General features: G+C 42.3%; 1 protein-coding gene across 1 annotated transcript in view; it reads left to right on the plus strand.

Moving 5' to 3' along the window:
- The first annotated feature begins 3860 nt into the window (after window positions 1-3860).
- Window positions 3861-24706, plus strand: part of LOC126482141 (chondroitin sulfate proteoglycan 4) — a 660554-nt gene continuing 639708 nt past the window's right edge. The window contains exon 1 of the mRNA XM_050106118.1: window positions 3861-3870. Coding sequence (XP_049962075.1) covers window positions 3861-3870 — 10 coding nt within the window. The remainder of the gene's footprint in view (window positions 3871-24706) is intronic.

Consider the following 24706-nt stretch of genomic DNA (forward strand, 5'->3'; position numbering starts at 1 on the left):
TTTAGTTAACTGGTAAAATAACGTCGAAAAAGCAGTTAAATTTACCATTGGAAATTTTATTCTACTCACAAAACATTGTATATAAATTGCACTATTGATAAAAGGAAATGTTTTAATACAGGATGGTAAAAACCAACTGCGTTCAACAAAAATGTGAACGAATATTCCCTGAATGGGTTTCCAAGTTCTACAATGGATCGAAGGATGACCTATGCCATATCACATCTATAATCTAGGGTTAAATTAAGTTTCACAAAAGAGAAAACTATCAAAATTGTCTACAGTGACCCTCAATTATCTTAAATTACTTATCTAACTTGTAAATTACAGTGGCTGATGTGGCTTCTCAGTAACTACAAGGCTATTACAAATGATTGAAGCGATTTCATAAATTCACTGTAGCTCCATTCATTGACATACGGTCACGACAAACTACAGATACGCAGAAAAACTCATAAAGTTTTGTTCGGCTAAAGCCACACTTCAGGTCTCTGCCGCCAGAGCGCTCAAGAGCGCAGTGAGGCAAAATGGAGACAGGAGACGAGAAAGCGTATGTCGTGCTTGAAATGCATTCACACCAGTCAGTCATAACAGTGCAACGACACTTGAGGACGAAGTTCAACAAAGATCCACCAACTGCTAACTCCATTCGGCGATGGTATGCGCAGTTTAAAGTTTCTGGATGCCTCTGTAAGGATAAATCAACGGGTCGGCCTGCAGTGAGCGAAGAAACAGTTGAACGCGTGCTGGCAAGTTTCACGCGTAGCCCGTGGAAGTCGACGAATAAAGCAAGCAGGGAGCTAAACGTACCACAGCCGACGGTTTGGAAAGTCTTACGGAAAAGGCTAAAGCAGAAGCCTTACCGTTTCGAACTCATTGATGGGGACATGCTGCGCCGAGTGTGAGAGGAACTTGATTATCGACTTGATGTCTGCCGAATCACTAAAGGGGCACATATCGAACATTTGTGAATGCCTAAAAAAACTTTTGGGTTTTTGTATGTGTGTGCAAAGCATTGTGAAAATATCTCAAATAATAAAGTTATTGTAGAGCTGTGAAATCGCTTCAATCCTTTGTAATAACCCTGTATATAACTGAAAAACCATCGCGTTTCAGATTTTTACTTCAAGTGGCAAATGTGAACACCATGAGACTTAATTGACGATCGACACTAGTATTACGCAAAAAGGGGGTGTAACAGATGAGACTTCTGCAGTTCTGGGTGAAGCTTTATGCGCTGTTATGCGGCATCTCGTGCGTTCATTACCTTTTCGGTATTCGTCAGGTGGCGGTGGGCAGCACAGCTCCGCTCACCTCGCCGTCTCCAAAGCAACTCTCTCCTAACTTCTCCTTACTACAATTTACCGAGGTTGGTTTAAAAAAACTATCTGGCTGTGTTTTCATCTGACCAATCAGGGTCTCAATGTTAACCTTAAGCTCCGCCTACAAAAATTCTGTCTATCCAATTAGAAACGTTATACTTTTCGTGGTGGGGCAATGTTTTTAAAGTTTGCAACGTAACAGAGACGCGAAAAAGTCTGATGCTAAAACTTGCAGCTGGTGTGGTCCTTTTAGTGTTATCGTAAGATCTATACTGATCTTCTGGAGGGCTCTATCTTTTAACATGGGCTGGGGGGTGGTCCTGACGTAACAGAGACGCGAAAAAGTCTCACGCTAAAACTTGCGACTGGGGTGGCCCTTTTTGTGTTATCGTAAGATCTATACTGTTCTTCGGGAGGGCTCTAGCTTTTAACATGGGCTGGAGGGGGTGGTCCTAGCGGTTAGCTGGCGACGTGGGTGTCCGCCCCTTATCGTAGGGCCTTCCTCGTTTCTCCCCTCGGAACTACGTCTGTCTCACGGTGGGAAGGTATGACATGCATGTAGGCATTCTTGTGTTAGTCTGTGGTATTCCATTTGCTCTCTCGTTACTCGTATTACTTTGGTTAATTTAATGTCACTATTTATTCGGAGCTATGTGACATACTATTGGATTTGCGTATCATATCAGGGTTTTCATGGAAGGTGTTGGATTTGCCTGACACCTTACACAAGAAGAAATTCCCTACCCAGGGTGTTACAGAGTGATGTTTAAATATTTGGGCAATTGCGGGGAATGCAACTTTGATTGTTTTGATATAAGGAACCTAGAACGGTAAATGTGAAACCAAGTTTCTATAGTACCACTGGGCTGTTGAAAATACGCGCGCTATCTGTAGGACGAGTTGCCAGGTGAGATTATTAGTGAAAATTTGAGCTGAAGTTCTTCGAGATCACCTTATTGGGCCACACAGCGTACCATATCGTTTGGGTGGCACATGATACTTCACCTTCCTGGACAATGCCTTGCATGAACTTCTGGAGGACGTTCCCTTGTAAATGCGCACTAGTTTGTGATTGAGAACGCCGGTACTGCAGCGTACTTTTGTAGTTGAGCTAGGGCATATGTCATCGACAACTTCAAATTTAGAATAACTGTCAGAAGTTGCTCAATCACTTGGTTTGTGCATTCCCTTGACCTCAGCTCTCTTTTTCGACTGTGGTTATGTAAAGTCGATTGGCCGGCCTCTGAGGCCGAGCGGTTCTGGCGCTTCAGTCTGGAACCGCGCGACTGCTACGGTCGCAGGTTCGAATCCTGCCTCGGGCATGGATGTGTTAGTTAGTTCTAAGTTCTTGGGGAGTGATGACCTCAGATGTTAAGTCCCATAGTGCTCAGAGCAATTTGTAAGGTCGATTGTGTGCTCAGCACCAATAGTAACAATACCTGAGCTTGTTGAGCGCCCCTTTACAGCGTCTGATATCACCAGAGGGTAGCGCAGAATCTTACAGGGTATTAGTGAAAACATGGCTCATTATGAAACGCTGTAGATGGTTGTTACATTGAATACCTGCTTTACAAAAATGAAGCCACAGTTTCAGTTTACACTAACTATTGCACTCTACTGTCAATAAACTTTTTCTGATGTTTCATTTAGCCTACAGAATGCATAGAAATTATGTAGTGCTGTAGTAATATTATTTCACATTTCAGGCTTAAAATTTGGAATGAAAAATTTTAGGAAGTAATTAAAGGAAAACAAAGAGCATACCAGTGTTTTCTGCAATCTCACAATGACTAAACAAAAGAAAACTACCAGACTGATGAGAAATAAAGTCAAATCACTAATAAAACGATCTAGATAGTTGGGATAAATTTTTAGCAGCGATAGAGCATGTCGTATATGACAGACTAGACTTGGCTTTCAAAATATTATGATACTTAAGCAGATCTGAGCAAAATACAGCATAAATAAATGTAATACGTCAGGAACATCTGGCAAAACATTTCAAGAACCTGTGGTATAATCCAAAGGCAAGAAGTCATTATGAAAATATAACTGATTATGTTAAGACAGATTTAATTATCTTACAATAAATGGAGGATGTAATTAAAAACGGACATTCAGAAATGCTCTAGACCAAACGCGATTAATATAGAGTAGATTATACATGGTGGAATATTGCTTAAGTTGATAATCTTACATCTGATCCATCCCTGCCGTCTAAACACTAAAATTCCGAAGACTGGCTAACTGCAAAAGCGTAATCACAGCAAAACTTCAATTTATAGATGTGTCATTGTGTTAAACACTGCCTGCAATATACATTTAACTGCGCTAAATAACGTATTAAAGACTGTTATAGAAGCGCTATTTCCAGAAGGACAAAGTGGCTTCATTAGGGGAAGGTTACATAGCGATATTATAGTTACAGTGCAACAAATAATACAGAAAAGACGAGAATACAATTTACGAACCTGTCTACCTTTAATAGATTTTGAAAAAGTATTTGACAGGATGGCATGAAAGAGCCTGTGAGAAACCATGGCAAAATGTGAGTACCGAAATCACTAAATTGCATCAAGAGTCTGTATAATGAAACTTAGATTGTACGTGACACCCCCAATTACATAGGGAAAGAGATATTATTAAACCACGATTTGAGACAAGGATGTACATTATCACCTTCTCTTTTTAATTGTAACTCGAAGGAGGAGTAGTGCGACATTCACTGAGTTTGAAAGGGGTCGTGGAATAGGGCTACGAGAAGCTAGATGTTCTTTCTGCTATTCAATGTACATAATTTCTGACGTAAATGTACGTTCGCTAGAAGATTGGACTTAGGACCACCACATGGCACTTCCGCGAGGGGAAACCATCGTGTTCGTCGTATGCCTCTGCCGCATCGTACTGCATCTGCAGCGGCAAACTGAGCAGCAGCTTACACCACAGTGATACAAAGAACTGCTACAAGTCGGTTACTTCAAGGACAACTTGACCACTGCCGTTAGCGACTTCAGCGGTGTAAAACGAGAGCTAATTGGATGGCAGGATGGAGGTCTATTGTATTTTGTGGCGAAAGCTAGTTCCGTCTCGGAGCCAGTGATGGCCCTGTTTTGGTTAGAAGGATACTAGTTAAGGGCCTGTGCCAACCTGCGGCCAAGACACACTGGACTCGGAGCTATGGTCTGGTCGTTATCCCACGCACCATCACTGCAAATTTGTGCGTCAGTCAGGTGATTCGACTTTTTAGGGTGTCATTCATGAACAGCATTTCAGTGGATGGTTTCCAACAGGATAACGCTCGTCCACATACCACTGTTACAGGGCAATATGCTCTCCAGAGTGTCTACATGTTGCATTGGCCTGCTAGGTCCCCAGATCTGTCTCCAATCGACCTTGTATAAGATACCATCGGACGACAATTCCAACGTCTTCCACAGGCAGCATTGATCGACCAAGTGCAACACAGTGCATGCACGTTTACCTGCTTACAATCAACATTTTGGTGGCTACACCTGTTATTAGAGTACCAGTATTTCACATTTTCAGAGACTTATCTCGCGCTTCCGCTAACATGTGATCTTGCATTGTTAATCACTTAAATATGTTACGTAAACAAAGATTTTCCCGAAATTTCACTACTCTAGTTAATTATTTTTTAGTGTTGTGATTTTTTTCCCGTCATTGTATATAGGCAATGCCATCCAAACGTGTAAAGACGGATAAACCGCCAAAATGGATCCCTAACCACAAGAATAAATGTAATAAAGAAAAATGTATTAATATTCTACTATATTCAGACGACAATATATTAATGACAAATTCTGAAGACGAACTACATAAATCATTCCATCTTTTAAACTTAATTTGAAGTAGTTAAATTTTTAAGATAGTAGCAAATAAAATTAAACGATGGCTTTCCATGGGAAATAACGAGTAAGAAGCAAAACTGTAATCGAAGATCAGATTTTGGAACAAGTTCAGCACTAGCGTTAGTTAGGGAGGTATATTACTTTTATAGAAGATAAAGCCATAGCCTCAGCTGCAAAATAAATAAATAAAAGAAACTGCAAAAAAGTTAATCGCTACTATAGAATTTCAATAACAACTGCGACATTTTGAGAACTTTTGTCCCGCAACAGAACTTAGTCCTATCGATAATGAGCCATGCAGTCCAACGTTCTGTGTTGCACCTGTCTAGAGTTTTCTGTCCAGTCACCGATCAAAGTGTTTTCATAGTATGTGCCACTATATATCTCAACTGAAAACTTGGGAAAAATTGATAATTACTCAATGGAACTAGTAACCTTAGGATATCATGTGTGAAGGTAGCAAGTTGAGTGTCGCGTGAGTGATGATATTACGTCACCCCAGCATGTATGCAGTATTTATTGTATTTCTTTGTTTATTCTGGCAGGATCAGGCCATGAAGGCTCTACGCGTTTTACACCGAGGCTATAACTAATCACCTTTGAGATTATCGGTTAGATTAACACGCTTTTTGTAATGACAGTTTCCAGTATCATACAAACGAATTTTACAACTGCTTACTGGTAAGTTATAAGTTTTTGAACATTTAAAATAAGTCTTATGTAGCTCTTTAATCTTGATCAACCATCACAGAATTCTATGAAGTGCATCCATAAGGTTCAACTATTTCCATCCAGTAATAGCCACTTTCTTAATATTGCATCACTTTTCCCCCAAGCAGTTAAATTGTCTTTGTACAGTATTCACATCTCGACGTGTTACATCCCAGCTTTAACTTTACAACATCTTATATGCATGTAGTTTTGGCAACCGGCAATCGTATCTGTCACTTACAGAGTGAGGGTCTCGTTCCGGGATATAACTACGACTAGAATAACTGCGCAGCAGAAAATGAGGAAGCACCAGGATAACAAACTAGCATAATAAGAACATGTAGAACAGAGCGCGGCTATATTGCTCAATAAACGATGAGATTTGAATATAAAGGAAATCACTGGCAACTAAAAGTAGTGTTAGCTCTACATAACAGATAATCTATCATATCGATTCATGGTAATCTTTGACATAATAATCAGCCATTTAAAACAGTGTCTGTCCAAAATCGCAAACAAGGTAGTGAGCTCAACAGACATTGTGCCTAACCCTAGTTTACTGTTGACTTTAAGAATACATTTTAAAATCAGTCAGCCTAATACCCAAGGCAAAAGAACTGACAAATGGTTGGAAAGGGCAAAAAGACGTAGCGAATAAGCGTGCTAAACTCCCGATATAGGTTCTTTACCTGGCTTAGCTGCAAAGTCCGGAGAGGAAGAGGCGGCATCTGACGTTGCGGCAGCTCCGACGGCGGTTTTTTACTAACAACATTGCGACGGGGTTCTTTCTGCAAAACATCGCTTAATGCGCACAGGAGTGGTTAACTTCCTCAGTTCGCCAACAGTTGCTGTTCGCCAACGCTTGCTCTTTCTGTATCGGAAAACAGACCAAGATGGACTCCCTACACTAAACGCTGCTGTTCTTGAAATCTTTCTTCTTTGTCCTATTCAGGGCGATTCGCCTGCACCGGGATATGATCCGGATGAACTGCAGGCATAGTGTGAGAGAGAGGCGAGGTGCAGTTTTATTAGTTCGGTTTGAGAAAAAACGGGAGACTGCCGTAGATTTCACGTTACCAACGCTCTAGCGACAATGGTACCAGCACCTACATCCACCCCCATTGGCTCAGGAGGAACCGAAGGAAACGCATTCGGTTGGCAACCACTGTGCATGGTTAAGGGAAGTTTTAAACAAAGCAACTGCGTTCAGACAAAGACTTCTGGGTTTCATTAGCACCTATCTTATGTATTTTAAATAATCAGTTAACAATTAATGCCATCAAATTGAAACTTTGGATACTGTGACTCTCGTACCTCGAGATGTTATTGATAGCTCTCCTTGCTCAGTCCAACGCAATTAAACATATAAAATTCGACCATAGGGTTTTAATGAATCTAAATTAGTCAAACAATAAATTATATGACTACATTTCTTCAATTACTATTAAAAGATATGATTGTCTAAAGGAAGCTCTCAATTTCTGAGGTGCTACAACACAAATGGTCTTTTCTGATTACATACCGATCCCCTAGGAGAAGATTCTTTCCCTCCACAAACGCTGTAATGTCCGATCATAGAATATTCTATACTATCCTGTAATTGACCCGTGCGCTGTTTCGATATGAAATGGAACGGGTGGTATAAACTCTTTCCCTGTAGCTGACAAGTATACCAGGGTAGCAGCGGGCCGCGTCAGTTTGCTCTCAGTCGGTAACCGGCAACAGCTGGCAGATGGTGCTCCAATGACAAATGCTGACAGGCATGTGGGTTTTGGTCGCTATGAGCAGTTACTGTAACTGAATATTATTTCGAGAGAAATGGAGGCGCCATTGTAGCAGCTATTCATTTTGAGTCATTAGTCTGGTTAAATATGGCCCGCCATGAATCTCACTCCTACACCAACCTTTTCGTCTCAGAGTAACGCTTGCAGCTTACGTCCTCAGTTATTTGCTGGATGGATTCCAGTCTCTGTCTTCCCCTACATTTTTTACCCTCTACAACTCCGTCCAGTATTGTGGAAGTCATCCCCTGATGTTTTAACATACACTCCTGGAAATGGAAAAAAGAACACATTGACACCGGTGTGTCAGACCCACCATACTTGCTCCGGACACTGCGAGAGGGCTGTACAAGCAATGATCACACGCACGGCACAGCGGACACACCAGGAACCGCGGTGTTGGCCGTCGAATGGCGCTAGTTGCGCAACATTTGTGCACCGCCGCCGTCAGTGTCAGCCAGTTTGCCGTGGCATACGGAGCTCCATCGCAGTCTTTAACACTGATAGCATGCCGCGACAGCGTGGACGTGAACCGTATGTGCAGTTGACGGACTTTGAGCGAGGGCGTATAGTGGGCATGCGGGAGGCCGGGTGGACGTACCGCCGAATTGCTCAACACGTGGGGCGTGAGGTCTCCACAGTACATCGATGTTGTCGCCAGTGGTCGGCGGAAGGTGCACGTGCCCGTCGACCTGGGACCGGACCGCAGCGACGCACGGATGCACGCCAAGACCGTAGTACGCAGTGCCGTAGGGGACCGCACCGCCACTTCCCAGCAAATTAGGGACACTGTTGCTCCTGGGGTATCGGCGAGGACCATTCGCAACCGTCTCCATGAAGCTGGGCTACGGTCCCGCACACCGTTAGGCCGTCTTCCGCTCACGCCCCAACATCGTGCAGCCCGCCTCCAGTGGTGTCGCGACAGGTGTGAATGGAGGGACGAATGGAGACGTGTCGTCTTCAGCGATGAGAGTCGCTTCTGCCTTGGTGCCAATGATGGTCGTATGCGTGTTTGGCACTGTGCAGGTGAGCGCCACAATCAGGACTGCATACGACCGAGGCACATAGGGCCAACAACCGGCATCATGGTGTGGGGAGCGATCTCCTACACTGGCCATACACCACTGGTGATCGTCGAGGGGACACTGAATAGTGCACGGTACATCCAAACCGTCATCGAACCCATCGTTCTACCATTCCTAGACCGGCAAGGAAACTTGCTGTTCCAACAGGACAATGCACGTCCGCTTGTATCCCGTGCCACCCAACGTGCTCTAGAAGGTGTAAGTCAACTACCCTGGCCAGCAAGATCTCCGGATCTGTCCCCCATTGAGCATGTTTGGGACTGGATGAAGCGTCGTCTCACGCGGTCTGCACGTCCAGCACGAACGCTGGTCCAACTGAGGCGCCAGGTGGAAATGGCATGGCAAGCCGTTCCACAGGACTACATCCAGCATCTCTACGATCGTCTCCATGGGAGAATAGCAGCCTGCATTGCTGCGAAAGGTGGATATACACTGTACTAGTGCCGACATTGTGCATGCTCTGTTGCCTGTGTCTATGTGCCTGTGGTTCTGTCAATGTGATCATGTGATGTATCTGACCCCAGGAATGTGTCAATAAAGTTTCCCCTTCCTGGGACAATGAATTCACGGTGTTCTTATTTCAATTTCCAGGAGTGTATTTCGTATCAGCCTGGCCCTTCGTCTTGCCAGTGTTTTCCATATATTCCTTTCCTTGCCGATTCTGCGGAGAACCTCTTAATTACCTACCTTATGCGTCCACCTAATTTTCAATATTCTTCTGTAACACCATATCTCAAATGCTTCGATTCTCTTTTGCTTCGGTTTACCACAGCCCATGTTTCACTACCAGAAAATAGTGTCTTCTAAACGGACATTCTTAGACAGTTCTTCCTCACACTGAGGCCTATGTTTGATACTACTGTAGACTAGAATTTTCCTTTCTTCCATTCTAGCCTGCTTTTTGTGTTTTCCTTGCTCCATCCATCATTGGTTACTTTGCTTTCTAGACAGCAGAATACCTTAACTTCTGATGTTTTTTTAAGTTTCTCGCTGTCCTCATTTCTCCTATTTCTCATTACTGTCGTGTTTCTTCATATTACCCTCAATCCACATTCTCGTTACACAGTTCATTCCATTCAAAACATATTGTAGCCCTCCTTCACATTCACTGAGGATAGCAATGCCATCAGCGAATCTTAACAATTTACAGACCCGAGAAGCACGTCGATCGGGTTTGGTGAGTGATGGCACCTTAACTTAATCTGCTATTTATAGCTACAGAATTCACGGACAAAGTGGAATCATTGAATCATAGGCATTGTCGTCACTTGGACTGGCTTGGTGAGCACACTAGCGCATAGACTATACAAACATTCAGAGTTATCGACCGTGTCGTAAAGATCGTTATGTAATGTGTTATGGTCTGAGTTAATTTCATTTTATTAAAAAGCTTTTACCAGTGCCTAACCTACATTGCGGAAGGTTTCTGTCTGTTCGGAGCATAGTAATTCTTGCTTAGCGGATTTTTGTTCGGTTCTTAATTTATCATTATTCTCGCTGTCTTTCTATGACATAATTTTGTACTGAGAATTAATTTAACTGCTTGTTATTCTAACTTTTCTGTTTATTACTAGGTTTGTGTGTGTTATACAGTGTACGAAACTAATTACTGAAAAATGTGATTACTTAAGCCTTATATTGAGCAATAAAGTGAGCAATGCTGTAATCCCTGACGTCACAGTGGACAGTTTTCAATAACTGAAAGATACATCAAAATAAAACCAATAAAAATTGCACATCAAATGAATTACTAAATTTTGCCTGACTAAATTATCTAAATTACATTACTTAAAGTCCACTGCCAATTTACGTATCTAACTTACGAAACCAAACTCAAAGTACGAAAAAAGGTTCACACACGGATAAATCACACTGTTGAATCAAATGTGCAGGGTGTCCTACTCAAATCTCCCTGATTTCAAAGACCGTGAAGAAAACACGCATCAGACACGACAATGAAAAATGCACCACATTGTAGAGCATCTCAAATGACTTATTTATTTATCATCAATACACCTCTACATGTGAACCATTCATAGTATGAAGAAGACCGAGACTATACTCAATTTCTTGCCAAGTCCTTTGTAGCATTTCTTCTGTTATTGTTGCAATCGCATTAGTGATACGATGTCGCAACATAGGACTATCGTCCACTTTGGTCGCATACACACAATCTTTCACGAATTCCCACATGAAGAAATCAAGCAGCATAATGTCAGGTGAAAGTGGTGGTCAGGCAATGGGTCCTCCGTGTCCGATCCAATAGCTGGGAAATTTCCTATCCAGGAACTTGCGAACAGCCGTTGACCGATGCAGCGGAGCTCCATCTTGTTGAAAAATGATGTTGGGTTGCACGTCTTGCATCTGAGGGTACACAAACATCTCCAACATGTCCAGATACGCCGGCCGCAGTGGCCGAACGGTTGTGGAGCTTCAGTTTGGAACCGCGCGACCGCTGCGATCGCAGGTTCGAAACCTGCCTCGGGCATGAATGTGTGTGATGTCCTTAGGTTAATTAGGTTTAAGTAGTTCTAAGTTCTAGGGGACTGATGACCTCAGCTGTTAAGTCCCATAGTGCTCAGAGCCATTTGAACCATTTTTGTCTAGATACACTGACCAATTCACTGTTTCTTCCGCAAAGAAGAACGGTTGCAGAATTTGCACTTTATAAGCACACGTACGAGGTGAACTACACGATGCAATGTTGATCGAGGTACATCAAGTTGCCTAGATGCTTGACGAATTGACTTACGTAGGCTTCTGAGAAACGTTTGCCTGATGTCCTCCACTGTGTCTTCTGAAACTCCGAAACGTGCATTGCCATAATTTTTCAGAACACTCCCTGTTGGCAGAAACTTCCTATACCATTCCTTAGTTGTCTTCACACCAGGTGAATCACATTCATACACACGGCGATAATTTCTGTTCACAGTAATCGGCGATTTTGTTTATGCAAACCACACTACTGCTTGCGAGCACTGATGTGGAGTCGCCATTTTCACTTCATGCGACGGTGCTGCACTCTGGCGACGATACTTGACACTTCTGACGACTGAATATAAATTCTTTGAGATGCTCTGCAAGGTGGTGCATTTTTCAGTGTCGTATCTACCGTGGTTTTTCTCTCCTGAGTCCATGAAATCGGGGAGGTTTGAGTGGAACACCTTGTACTTAGCACAACGAGAGCCTGCCTGCTTAGCTCGGTGGTAACATGCTTGCCTCCCGTGCAGTGGGCCCAGGTTCGATTCCCGATTCTCCACTCGTGGACTGGGTGTTGCGTTGTCCTCGTCAGCATTTCATCCTCATCACCGATACGCAAGTCGCACCATGTAGCGTCGACTGAAATAAGACTTGTACTCGGCGGCCAAACTTCCCCGGATGGGGTCTCCCGACCAGTAATGCCATACGTTCATTTCATTTCGATTGTACAGCAAGAAAATAACTTCGAAACTGAATGTAGGTTATATGGCCTAATCACAGATTAACTCTGTAATAACATTATTCTGTATGTGTAGTGTAACTGTATGACTGTGGTCCTGAACTATTCTTGCACGTACCTTTCTGCAGCAAAAGTTTTTTCTCGAAAGTGGAGCACAGCATGCAGCGCTGCAGAAAATCTAAATTAAAATTTAACCGAAAAATAACATTCAGAAGTGTGTGATCACTATTGTTTCACAAAAATGTATGCCTGAGGAAAGAGAACTAACTTCCCTAGCTGTGAGCAGTCTTTGAGATATGTTTCAATCAAGTTTCGGTACGACAGTTAATTTTACAGTAGAATGCTAATTACGTGCAAGTGTGCAAAGTTGTAAATTTACTTTAAATCAGCTCTTCGCGAACGTCTTTTACAAAACCCATAAATTCTGTCATCTTTCTGTTATTCACTCATTCCTATCAAGTCTGTATTCAATACTTAGCGGATCATTTCCAGATAAAATTTACTGACTATTCAGCTCCATGTCTGCTTCCCAACACACCTCCACTAATAATAATGCTCTCTCTGTGAGCGCCCTCTTGCAGAGATGGTGTAACAAGATCGCGGGTCAGTATAACTTGCTCTCTTTGTCAGATGTGAGCAAATCGATACGAAATTAACAACTTTGTAATGACGAAGATGACATCCACATCTCCCATTGTTCTAGTGAAAACTTCGTGGACATGGTTGTTCGGATTTTATTTATACATTCGTGTAAGCAATCACCGGTAGTTATTTTCATTTCACCTGGAGAGTATAAGTAATATTTCCTTGATTTGGCTAAGCTTGTATATTACGACTGCCCATTCCATCCTTTCATTTGCTCAGCTTACAAGTCTCAGTTGGTGTGTTGACTACTGATGTGTATTTCTCTTTGGAACATGAGTAAACTGAAAACGTCTTATTGCGTTCTTGTAAGTCTGGATTCCATACTGTGCCATCTCAAATTCTTTTGATAGAAGGTCCACCACGCTATCCAGTTCTGTCGACTTTCAGCTGACAGCTTCTGAGTTCCTAGTTATTAAAGTATTTTGCTCTTTCGTTCCATTTAATTGAAAGTGCTGAAGTTCAGGTATTAAAAAAGAAAAGACGAAATGTAAGCTGTTTACTAAGTAAAGTCTTTTCTGGATCAGACGTTATTTTTTATGGCCTGGTACCTTACTACACCTAACAGTTCGGTTGCTACTCTATTTCAGTACCGGACGAAAAGACAGTCATTGACTCTCCAGGAAGTACACGTTGATGTAAACTCTCTGAATGTAGCTAACTATCTCGCTCTTGTTTCCTGAGCTTATCCACATAGCTCAGTGAGATACTCAGAACCACTTCTTGCCCTGAAGCACTCTATGATGTGTTTCAACCTGAAAAAGCTGTTTTAAGGGCATGCTGCTCCATACATCTCAGCAGGTGGCGTAAAAGTTGCTGTTATCATAACTGAAAAGAGGCTCCTACTCAAGGTACTGAATGAAACCAATTCTCGTCTAAAATGTATGTGCTGTTTTATCATTTTTACAATACACATACTACTACCAAGTTCACCCTGACAGGCAGTTAGCGACGTAACAGAAATATTAGGTCAAGGTTTGTACTACCGTAATCCGTCCATTCACACAGAACATTCTCTCACTAGCAGTAAACTTAAGCCCGGAACTGGGGATCTGCTGTTCAAGGAACTACTTCTTTAAACAGTCAGTCACTTGTTTGAAAAAACGAAATTTATGTGTAATATGATTACACACGATCCTTTCACATTAATGTGACTACCGCCTATGTTAGAAGTCAACGTGCAATAACCACCCACAGACAGCAGGTGGCAGCACAAACAGTCGAGGGTGTATAAAGCGTGTCGAGGGGAACGCGGAAAATACTGCAGTCGTTGTCATAATGCGGAGAGGGAACGATTTTGACGTCTAAAATGGCATGATCGTTGGCTTCGGGCCAAGGGCGGAAGCATTTCCCAAATGGCTGCATGTAAATTGCTCCCGCGCGCCCCGTAGTTGAAGCATACCGTACTGGCGAAATGATGGTATCCAAAATCGGTGGCAAGGTAATAGTGATGATAGATGTGAACGACGGTGCAGAGATGTGTACGGGTGAATAGAGGTGCAAAATTTAAGCAACTGACCGCCCAGATGAAGGGGCTACCATAAGTGTCTCCTCAACGATGATTCAATGAACGTTGCTGCGTATAGACCTTCGCAGCAGACGGCTGGTTTATGCACCCATGCTGACTGCTGTTCATCGGCGACGAAGGCTGGAATGCGCTAGCAGTTACTGCGGTTGGACGTCCAATGAGTGCCGACAAGTGGCCTCTTCAGATGATTCACGTTTGATGCTCCGTCGGACTGAAGGCCGTTGGCGTGTACGGGGTGAAATGTCTGAAAGCAAACACCCTGCAACAATCGTCGGAAAGGCCGAGGCCGGAAGAGGGAGCGTTATGTCCTGGGGAATGTTTTCATACTAGTACCAAGTTCGTGACGTAACAGAAATACTAGCTCAAGGTTTGTACTACCGTAATCCATTCATTCACACAGAATATTCTCTCACTAGTAGTAAACTTAAGCCCGGAACTGGGGATCCGCTACTCAAAGAACTGCTTCTTGAAACAGTCAGTCACTAGTTTGAAAATACGAAATTTATGTGTAATATGGTTACCCAATACTATATTCACGATCCAGTCACATTAATCTGACCACAGCCTATGTTCAACATCAACGAGCAATAACCACCCACAGACAGCAGGTGGCAGCGCTAACAGTAGAGGCTGTATAAAGCGTGTCGGGGGGAACGCGGAAAATACTGCAGTCGCTATCGTAATGCGGAAAGGGAACGATTTTGACTTCTAAAGTGGCATGATCGTTGGCTTCGGGCCAAGGGCGGAAGCATTTCCCAAATGGCTCCTGAGATGCCTTCCCCTTCATCTATCTCTATTAGCCAGGGGATCTTCTTTTCCTTTGTATTTCCTTAATTATGTTTCATCATGTCTATTCTTCTCCTCCCTTCACCATGAGTCTCCCTCATACTCCCTGCTGCCAGCACTCATATCTAAAATTTGTCTCTTCAATAATGTCTAATTATAACAGTACTTATGATCTACGAATATAAACTCTATATGTATGTATTTTTCCAGGTGTACCTTTCTAATTGTTTATTTCACTTTTTGTACTAGATGTAGTTTAACATGCCTACTAAAACGTATGAATGTAAAATAAGTAGAATGCCTGGTTAGATGTAAGAGAGGGCCTGATGGCCCTAATCTTGCCAGGTTAAATAAATAAATAAATAAATAAATAGTTGAAGCATACCGTATTGGCAAAATGATTCTATCCAAAATCGGTGCCATGGTAATAGTGATGACAGACGTGAACGACGGCGCAGAGATGTGTGCGGGCGAATAGAGGTGCAACTGTTGAGCAAGTGACCGCCCAATGAAGGGGCTACCAACAGTGTCTCCTCAACGATGATTCAATGAACGTTGGTGCATGTAGGCCTTCGCAACAGGCAACCATGCTGACTCTGTTCATCGGCGACGAAGGCTGGAATGCGCAAGCAGTTACCACAGCCGGACGTCCAATGAGTGCCGACAAGTGGCCCTTTCAAATGATTCAAGTTTAATGCTCAGTCTAACAGAAGGCCGTTGGCGTGTACGGAGTGAAATGTCTGAAACCAAACACCCTCCAACAATCGTCGGAAGGGCCCCGGCCGGAGGAAGGTGAGTTATGTCCTGGGGAATGTTTTCGTCGCATTCAATAGGCGATCTCGACATTCTGGAAGTCACAATAGATCGATACATGTATGCATCTATACTTGGAGACCATGTCCGCCCGGACATGAAGTTAGTTTTTCCTCGGCGCGATGACATATACCACCAGCTATAATGCAATATGTCATACAGCTCACAGTTTACGTGCTTACTTCGAAGAGCAACATGGTGAATTAAGCCTTAACCGCCTGGCCACCAAACAGCCCCGATTAAAACCCAGTCGAGAACCTGTGGGACCGCCTTGATCTGGCTGTTCGTGCCATGGATCCACAAGGAGTAGGCATGACTTCATATTCCTGTTGGCACCTTCCATATCAAAAATGGTTCAAATGGCTCTGAGCACTATGGGACTTAACAGCTATGGTCATCAGTCCCCTAGAACTTAGAACTACTTAAACCTAACTAACCTAAGGACAGTACACAACACCCAGCCATCACGAGGCAGAGAAAATCCCTGACCCCGCCGGGAATCGAACCCGGGAACCCGAGCGTGGGAAGCGAGAACGCTACCGCACGACCACGAGATGCGGGCCTTCCATATCCTCGCTGAGTCTCTTGCTGCACTTGCTGCATCGAGCAGAGCTACAAAAGGTGGTAAATCAGTCTTCGACAGGTGGTCTCATCAATGTCACTAGACAGTCTAGTTCGCCACTTGAAATGTGTGTTCTTATAGGACAATTACCCAATGAGTTCCACCCAATAATATCCAAACAGTAGACTCTGTACACAATTTATTAAATTGCCAATACTAAAATCTTTCAAATAACAACAAATTCATATAACTTACAAAACTTAACAAATGGTTAAAGAATGAGCTTTAAAAACAATAACGGCGCCTTGCCACAATAAACCAAGAACCTTTTACAATAGTGCTTTTAGAGTTTATCCAAAAGACAAAATCCAATAATAAGCCAACTTTGCATTACAATTTAAAACGATTTATATAAAAAAAATTGAGAAAGACAATGGCGCTTGGCACCATAAAATGAAAGAAACGCAACACACAACCAATAAATATAATAACAAAATAATAATTTGATACAACCAAAGGGCGAGGGCAACTCCCAACGCAATCACAGACGAGCCAGTTCTCCACACTTCGGATCCTTCCCGCCAGAAACGGTCCCCGAAAAAGCCGTTCCCGACAAGCCTCCCACAACTGCCCGTCACTTACGCACTTTGGTTATGTTCTGTAACACACGACAGATAATATCAACACAAGATAACATTCAAAAATACAGTATAACATCCCGACAGCACATGAGACCCACAGCGCCGTTAACTCGGGCGCTCTTATTAAGTGCCAGAAGCCAACACACACAAATCTCAAACAATTCTCGCTTCCTAAAACGAAACGATAAAAGTTAAGCGCACATGAATAGTCGAACCACAGTCTTAGAAGTGCCTTAACTACACCAAACGCGACTATTCCACCAAGTTAATAATAACACAGTAAAAAAATACAGAACATACCACTAAATGTTGTTACACAACCAAATTGACTAGATCGTGTTGTTCTGGTCCCAGAAGACCCCATATACCAAGCAGCAGTAATTCACTATGTATATACTGTACAAAACTGCCCGTCTTAGGCAGACTTTACCTAACACATCGATTGCCAAATGTACCATACAAGAACGCAACTCTGGGCAGGACTCCAGTTGAGCAAATAAATTAGTACCAACAAATATCGTAACGAGTCACACACACAGCAAAAGGTTCCAACAACACCGTCCCACATAATAAAAGTTCAGAAACCGCTGCTGGAGCTTCCAGCCCACACCCTAACCTGACAGACGACTCCAAAATTCAGCAACTAGTTGTCTCCGGGCCAGAGTATCACAGGACCCCGCCGGACCTCCACATCAGACAGGCAGGAAGAACAAGTACGCCGACTCCAATTAATCGCCATCGCATGGCCAGAACAGCGACGAGTCGCCTCCGCCCCAGACCACTCTGCTCATATTGCGAGGCACAACAACCTTAGCGCTAGTCACTAGCCGGCCAGGCAGAGCGAAATTCACGTTGCGTGCAATACCCGGAAAACCAACTACCCTCTCGCTTTCCGCCGGCCACCGCAAACACACGCCAGCGACGTCATAGCAAATCACCACCGGAGCGCCACCCGCACCAGGACAGCCAACTATAATCGATTACAGTGCGCACTCTGAACAAGATCAAAGGTTAGCGGCGCGCGTCATATCACCACTATTCCGTAAGCTGAAGTTTCTGAAATAAGGGTGCAGAGTACGCCATACAAAATTTTAGCCCGACGGAAGAAAGTCATAATTTTCATCGGAAATCCCTCAACTTCTGAAGACGTCGTTTGTAGCTAATATCATCAGTTTCCATACTAGTCAGCTTCTCAGCAAATACCTAAATTCGAGCATTTTTATGAAACTACTAGTGCACAGGGAAATACGTCCACACGCTAGTAAACCTAAATCTGGACTCCTATCGACGAGCTCCAATGTCTCCCGCTTCCAGAATGCGAAATAGTCGTCATCAGACTGGCTGGAACAAAGTGTACCTAATCAGCTTCATGTAATTCCCGTCCTTGATCAGTCGTCACCCTCAAAGTCAATTAAATCATATGCCAAAACTTACACTGTCCGAAAGACAAACTCAAATGAAGCCCTTACCTGTCTTAAGCACGGAAGTAAATATTTTGATTCTAGAATACCTATACTAGTAACATTATAATAAGCATTTCCTTCCATACATGTGACTCACTGCACCATTGCACCATGTGAATCACACACTTATTCATAGTTAATTGTAACAAATACCAAAATACCCACCTCACGCTCTGCTTTCACCCCCTCACACACCCTAGCCTTTCCCAGTTCCTACAAAAAGTGGACTAAAAGAAAGAGATTCTGTAACGTCTAGCATCTAAAATATAGCATTAGTTCTTGCTTACAGGTGTGAGTCAATCTATGAATTGTTACAATAGTTTTTCAATGTCAGTCATGCGAATGTCGTCGAACAGAAATTGCCTTACTCAGTCTTAACATCGAGACTCGATATTTGAAGTGTATTGCGCACCAAGTATTGACATTTTCTCAAGGAAATACATATCTTCCAATGATATCAGGTGAGAGAAATGTATTGTTCATCAAATTTCATAGATTAGCGAAGATATCAATGTAGAAATGGTAAAGTATGACTATTTTCTGATATTTTGAAAGGTCCTTCTTCTTCTTTTTCTTCTTTTCAAGGAGTAGGCATCTCGCCTGCTACCATTTTAGATGTCTTCCTCGCTCTTGCTTTCCTTGGCTTGTAGTTCAGTACTTGTATTGTCTGTCTTTCTTCTGGCACCCTGTCTATATGTTCCAGCCATTTTATTCTCATTTATTCATCAACTAGATCAATTCCAAATTCTACTTTGATGCCATAATATCTTATCTGGTCGCTCAGGCTCCCACAGTTGTTGCATGTCATAACTTCCATTTTACTGGCCTGTGTACTTCTTGCTTTCGTATTGTCCAAATCCCTGAGCCGTCGTCAGCACTAATTTAGCCATGGCTTTATATTTGCTTGTCTCGGCAATTTGTAGCCTAATGTTCTTGTATCATACCAAACATTATCTGATATTTATGCAACTTATTCTTTAAGTTGTTTTCAGAGTGGTAGCTTACGTCACAGTCTAATAACTAATGAGAAACGTATTCTAAAACAAGACCAGTTTTTGATCGTACGGGTTTTTGCTTTAAATGCCATAACTGTGGTCATTCTGTAGGAAATAATAAAATAGTAGTATATGTGGTGTCAATCACTTTTAAAATTATTTGGTGGTCAGTAAATACCACGGCGTTTATCTGGTTATCTGGTCCTATTTTAACGCCTCGATCAGCCTTGGATTTCCTTTGTCTAACAGTATCGTCAAGATAAATATTAAACAGTCCCGGCGATAAGTTACACCCTTGTTTGATACCTCTGTCAATTGCTATAGTTCCGGTCTTCTCTGTTCCATGTGTTTATTATAATTTTTGTTTCATGACACAGCCTTTTAACAACTTCCGTTAAATGACTGCAGCACCACCGTCTTTCTAAACTACTACATAAAATATGTCGGCTGACCCAGCCGGAAACTTTCTCGTGGTTTATAAAACGGATACGTGTTTCCATATTAAATTCCCTCCTTTTCTATGATTTGTCTTAAAATATAGCGATTTTTCCCGGCCTCGTACGGGTAGCACTTTGTGTCTACAGCCGTACGGTTTGTCAGGCATAACGGTAATAAATTATGTACACAAACCTACCTCGTGAATCAGTCTATCTGTTAGTGAAAACCGTAACGAAATCCCTACAGCAGTTCCTGAGGGTAGCTTTCATATACTGACAGAAAAACAGGCGGGGACAGGAATTCAAAAAAAAAAAATGGTTCAAATGGCTCTGAGCACTATGGGACTTAACATCTATGGTCATCAGTCCCCTAGAACTTAGAACTACTTAAACCTAACTAACCTAAGGACAGCACACAACACCCAGTCATCACGAGGCAGAGAAAATCCCTGATCCCGCCGGGAATCGAACCCGGGAACCCGGGCGTGACTGGAATTCAGTAACACGTATACATTTCCTAAGGAAAATGTTGTGGATGTTGTGTTTGAATGTGGCAGGCGGGGACAGGAATTAAAAAAAAATGGTTCAAATGGCTCTGAGCACTATGGGACTTAACATCTATGCTCATCAGTCCCCTAGAACTTAGAACTACTTAAACCTAACTAACCTAAGGACAGCACACAACACCCAGTCATCAAGAGGCAGAGAAAATCCCTGACCCCGCCGGGAATCGAACCCGGGAACCCGGGCGTGACAGGAATTCAGTAACACGTATACATTTCCTCAGGAAAATGTTGTGGATGTTGTTTTTGAATGTTACTATTAATTCGGCAGCAGAAAACTGGTTTACTGCTATATCCCACCAAGATGGAGGTCAGATTGCACGATAGTATAAGGGGCGATCAAAAAGTTTTCGTTCGATGGCCATGCGGTCCGGAATCGGTATGCCAATCAGCAACATCTCCGTGAGTATAGAGGCAATCATCCCACCAACACAGCAACGCCTTGTTTAAGGGATCAAAGGCATGGTAGTCATTCGTGGAGGTACCAGGACTGTAGGGCGGACGTATGAGTTCCTCCCAGTTGGGTTGCCGCAACTTCTGCGTTACGAGATTTGCTACATGGGGCATAAATTATCATGAAGCAGCACCTTTTGGGGCAGCATTCCACAACTGGGGCTTGCGACGGACGTACTGCCTCATACACACATTCTTCATTCTCCCATGGATGTCTAACGGTGCTGGTCCTCCAAGAGTCAGAAAAAGGAATAACTCGTTGGTGCTGTTTGGACGCATTTATAGTAACGTCGCCGTAGTTCACGTTCCCACATCTATCACACGCACGTCGCAAATATGTGAACAACACACTAATCCTTTTCGTACATGTCGGTGCTTATATACCCTCACAGGAGTCGCCTTACGCTGCATTTTCCCTGCAGCAACGACCTCAAATGGAAACTTTCTGGTCGCCCCTTACACCATCAAGTTACACACTTGCTTGACAGTGCGTCGTTAGAACCGAGATGTGGCAATACAGTAAGAAATAACCAGTAACATTTATTAAGATAGTAAGTTTACTTAACTTTTGGTAACAGTCTGATGTGTGGCACTGGATGTCCTACACCAGACACAGTAAAATCTAAATAACTCTGCAGTCTCTTGCCAGTGTATAATATTGTCACTATGAAAGTAATTTATACAGACACTCGTTTGAATGTATCTATTGCTCCGTAAATAGTGACTGCTGAGTTGCAGTGTAGTCTTTAGAATATAATCTGTGGCGCTATCCGCCGAAGTGTAATTGCAGGGACTGTACTGAGCTGCCTGCAGGCATTGAACTCTACTAGTTCCTAATGCGTCTTCCCGGCTGTATGGTAGAAATTTCATAAGTATCTGCCTTGTCGAGCTGCCAAAACCGTGGTAGCTTCGTTATATAATCTTAAATATAAAATCACCGCATTAACAGGTGTATTTCCGAGAAGCTTATTCCAATTTGTAATCATAAGTATCGTAAGATCAAGAAGAACTAACAGCCACGTGCAGATATGTTCAAATGTGCAAAGACAGTTGTGATTGATGAAGCGTGGTGTTGGCATAAGGAAAAAGACCGGTTATATACTGTAGCTTTTTATCGCTTATTTTGGTGCCACTAATCTCTTAAGCGCTTCTAGTTTTCAAGATCTAATGAGAATTTTAAATTTTACAGTCTTGGAAAGAAGTCAGCTGATAAAACACATGAACGTAAGAAGAAAAATCTTAGACACTTATATCCTCACTCGAAATGGGAATAAGCTAGAAAAATATTTCTTTCCCTGAATACAGGTTTGAAGTCGATTAATAAAAAACTGCTGATGAAGGGAATGAGGCTGCCGTGATCTTGAAAGACGATTACATAGCAAAACCCTTAAAATTTTCAAACTTGCAGCAAACAGACGTAGACACCACAGTTTCTTGCGCGAAGAAACTCACAAACCACCTAGATGCCTGTACTTACATCGTTGCACCTGAAGTGTTGCCTAGGTTCAAAGTGATGAATCCTAGGACCCCATATCTAAGAGGACAATTAAAGACCCATAAAGAACATAGCCCTATTCGTCCAGTAATTAATAGTATTTATAACCCGGGGACGCTGCGTCATAATTTCTTTTACGTTATTTTGAAAAAAAGAATTTTGTTTTCGAAAATGATAACCCTTTTCGTAATAGGAACCAGCTTGTGGACCTATTATATGGACGTTCTTTTCCAGAATGTCCCTTACTATTGTTTGTGGACATAAGGAATCCCTACACAAAGGTGCTTCTAGAGGAAACTATTTCAATTATTCAAGAAAATTTTTCAAGCATCTATCATTAAAATTATTACGTTACTTAAAGTTCCTACTTCATATAATTATTTCTCTTTTAATAATACTCTTTGCAAACAAGACGATGGCTTAGCAATGGGCAGTTTCCTCGTGGGATTTTTGACCGAGGCATTCATCAGTTTCATTGAGCAAAATTATTTGAGGAATACTTTAACCCTAGACAAGAAAATTTTGGTTTACAAACGTTACGTTGAGGATATATTCATTCTTTTCAGTGGAAATACAGTAGCTTGCCAATGAATATGATGAACTGCTGAAGATTATTTACAAATGAAATCATGGATGACTCGGGTAAACTAAATTACCTAGTCCTCCATTTACAGTGGATTAATGATCAAGCTAGTTTTAATGTCTACAGAAAATCAGTCACTAGCAATTCAGTCGTTCACGCTACATCTGACCATCCTCGACGCTATAAACTAAGTTTTTTCAGCTCCGTCATTGATCGTAGCCTTGGTCTACCACTCGGTGAAAATGCCATCCGTGAAGAACTGAATTATCTAGAATTTATAGCAAGTAGAAATGGCTACAGTATTTCTGTAGTGTAGACGTTGTATAATGAAAAGAAACTGAAATTGGACGCTTCATCTACAGCCGAGTGCCCTAGACCAGAGGTAGAGTGGATCTCCCTCCCTTTCGTAGGCTACATGTCTTACAACTTAGCCAACCTTTTCGGCGTACAAACTCACGTATAGCTTTCACTGGTGGTACAGCTTCTCCATAATGAACAGGCACAGAAAAGTATATATGTTATGGGGTTTCCACATCAGAATGAACCCAGTGCAGCGTTGGTTACGTTACACAGACGTGAAGAATGTTTAAAATCATGTTTCACGAACTTCTGTTCACAAAAAGAAGGCAGATAAACAAAAACCCTCGTCATTTGCAGAACATCTAAAGATATCTGGCCATTGTCCGCCTATTATCAGTAATATGCAGAGTTTGCATTTTTCCCATAAAGGACTCAAACTAAAGTAATTTGTAAAATTTAAGATTGCTTAACGCACTGTTTTTGGTGTTGATAGCCTCCTCAGTGATCAGCTGATAAGCAAAAATCAAACTTTTTTGATATAATGACGTCTATTTTTAAAGAAGTTTAGTCTCGTGGCTGTGAAGTATGCTGGTATCTCTTTTGTTATGTGTTTGACGCCTTTATCACTAAGACGTAATTTAATTCCTGTTTTTCGTACTTATAGCGAACTTTACATAAGGTATATTTATCTTTTCAGGTAGATGCCCATTAACTTAACTCTTATTTTAGGGCTGTCATTTTAGAAAATATGTACATTGTGATTTCTGTATATGAATACGGTCCTGCGTTGTGGATAATGCCAACGAAATTTGTCTGGTTTTACTGCACTAATGACACTCGAGACCCGATTACCATATTTTCCACATTCTCTGTTCGTTAGCGGGGCATCTCATACATGTTTTGGTCTCACTCCACGAATCTCTGCTGTATGTGTGTGTTCCTAACCTGGCGTCCTTCACGCATGGCAATGAGAAAGGCAATTAAATGATTTTTCGGTATCTATTTTCATTGCCTCCATAGTTGCCGGTGTCAATAGTAATTATTTTCAGTAGTTTTTCTTTTCGCTATAATTTTTTATCGTTCCGGTTCTTTTCAGGAACCGGCTTGACATGCATTGGGAATTTTCAACTTCTTGATATCCCAATCGCATGTTGCCGATGTATTTGCATCGCGTAATCATTTTATGGATGCGCCGTGAAAAGTTTCCATAAATATTCAAAAAACTTTTAGAGTGCGCT

This window comes from Schistocerca serialis, chromosome 5 (genome assembly GCF_023864345.2).
Source record: "Schistocerca serialis cubense isolate TAMUIC-IGC-003099 chromosome 5, iqSchSeri2.2, whole genome shotgun sequence".
Lineage (NCBI taxonomy): Eukaryota > Metazoa > Arthropoda > Insecta > Orthoptera > Acrididae > Schistocerca > Schistocerca serialis.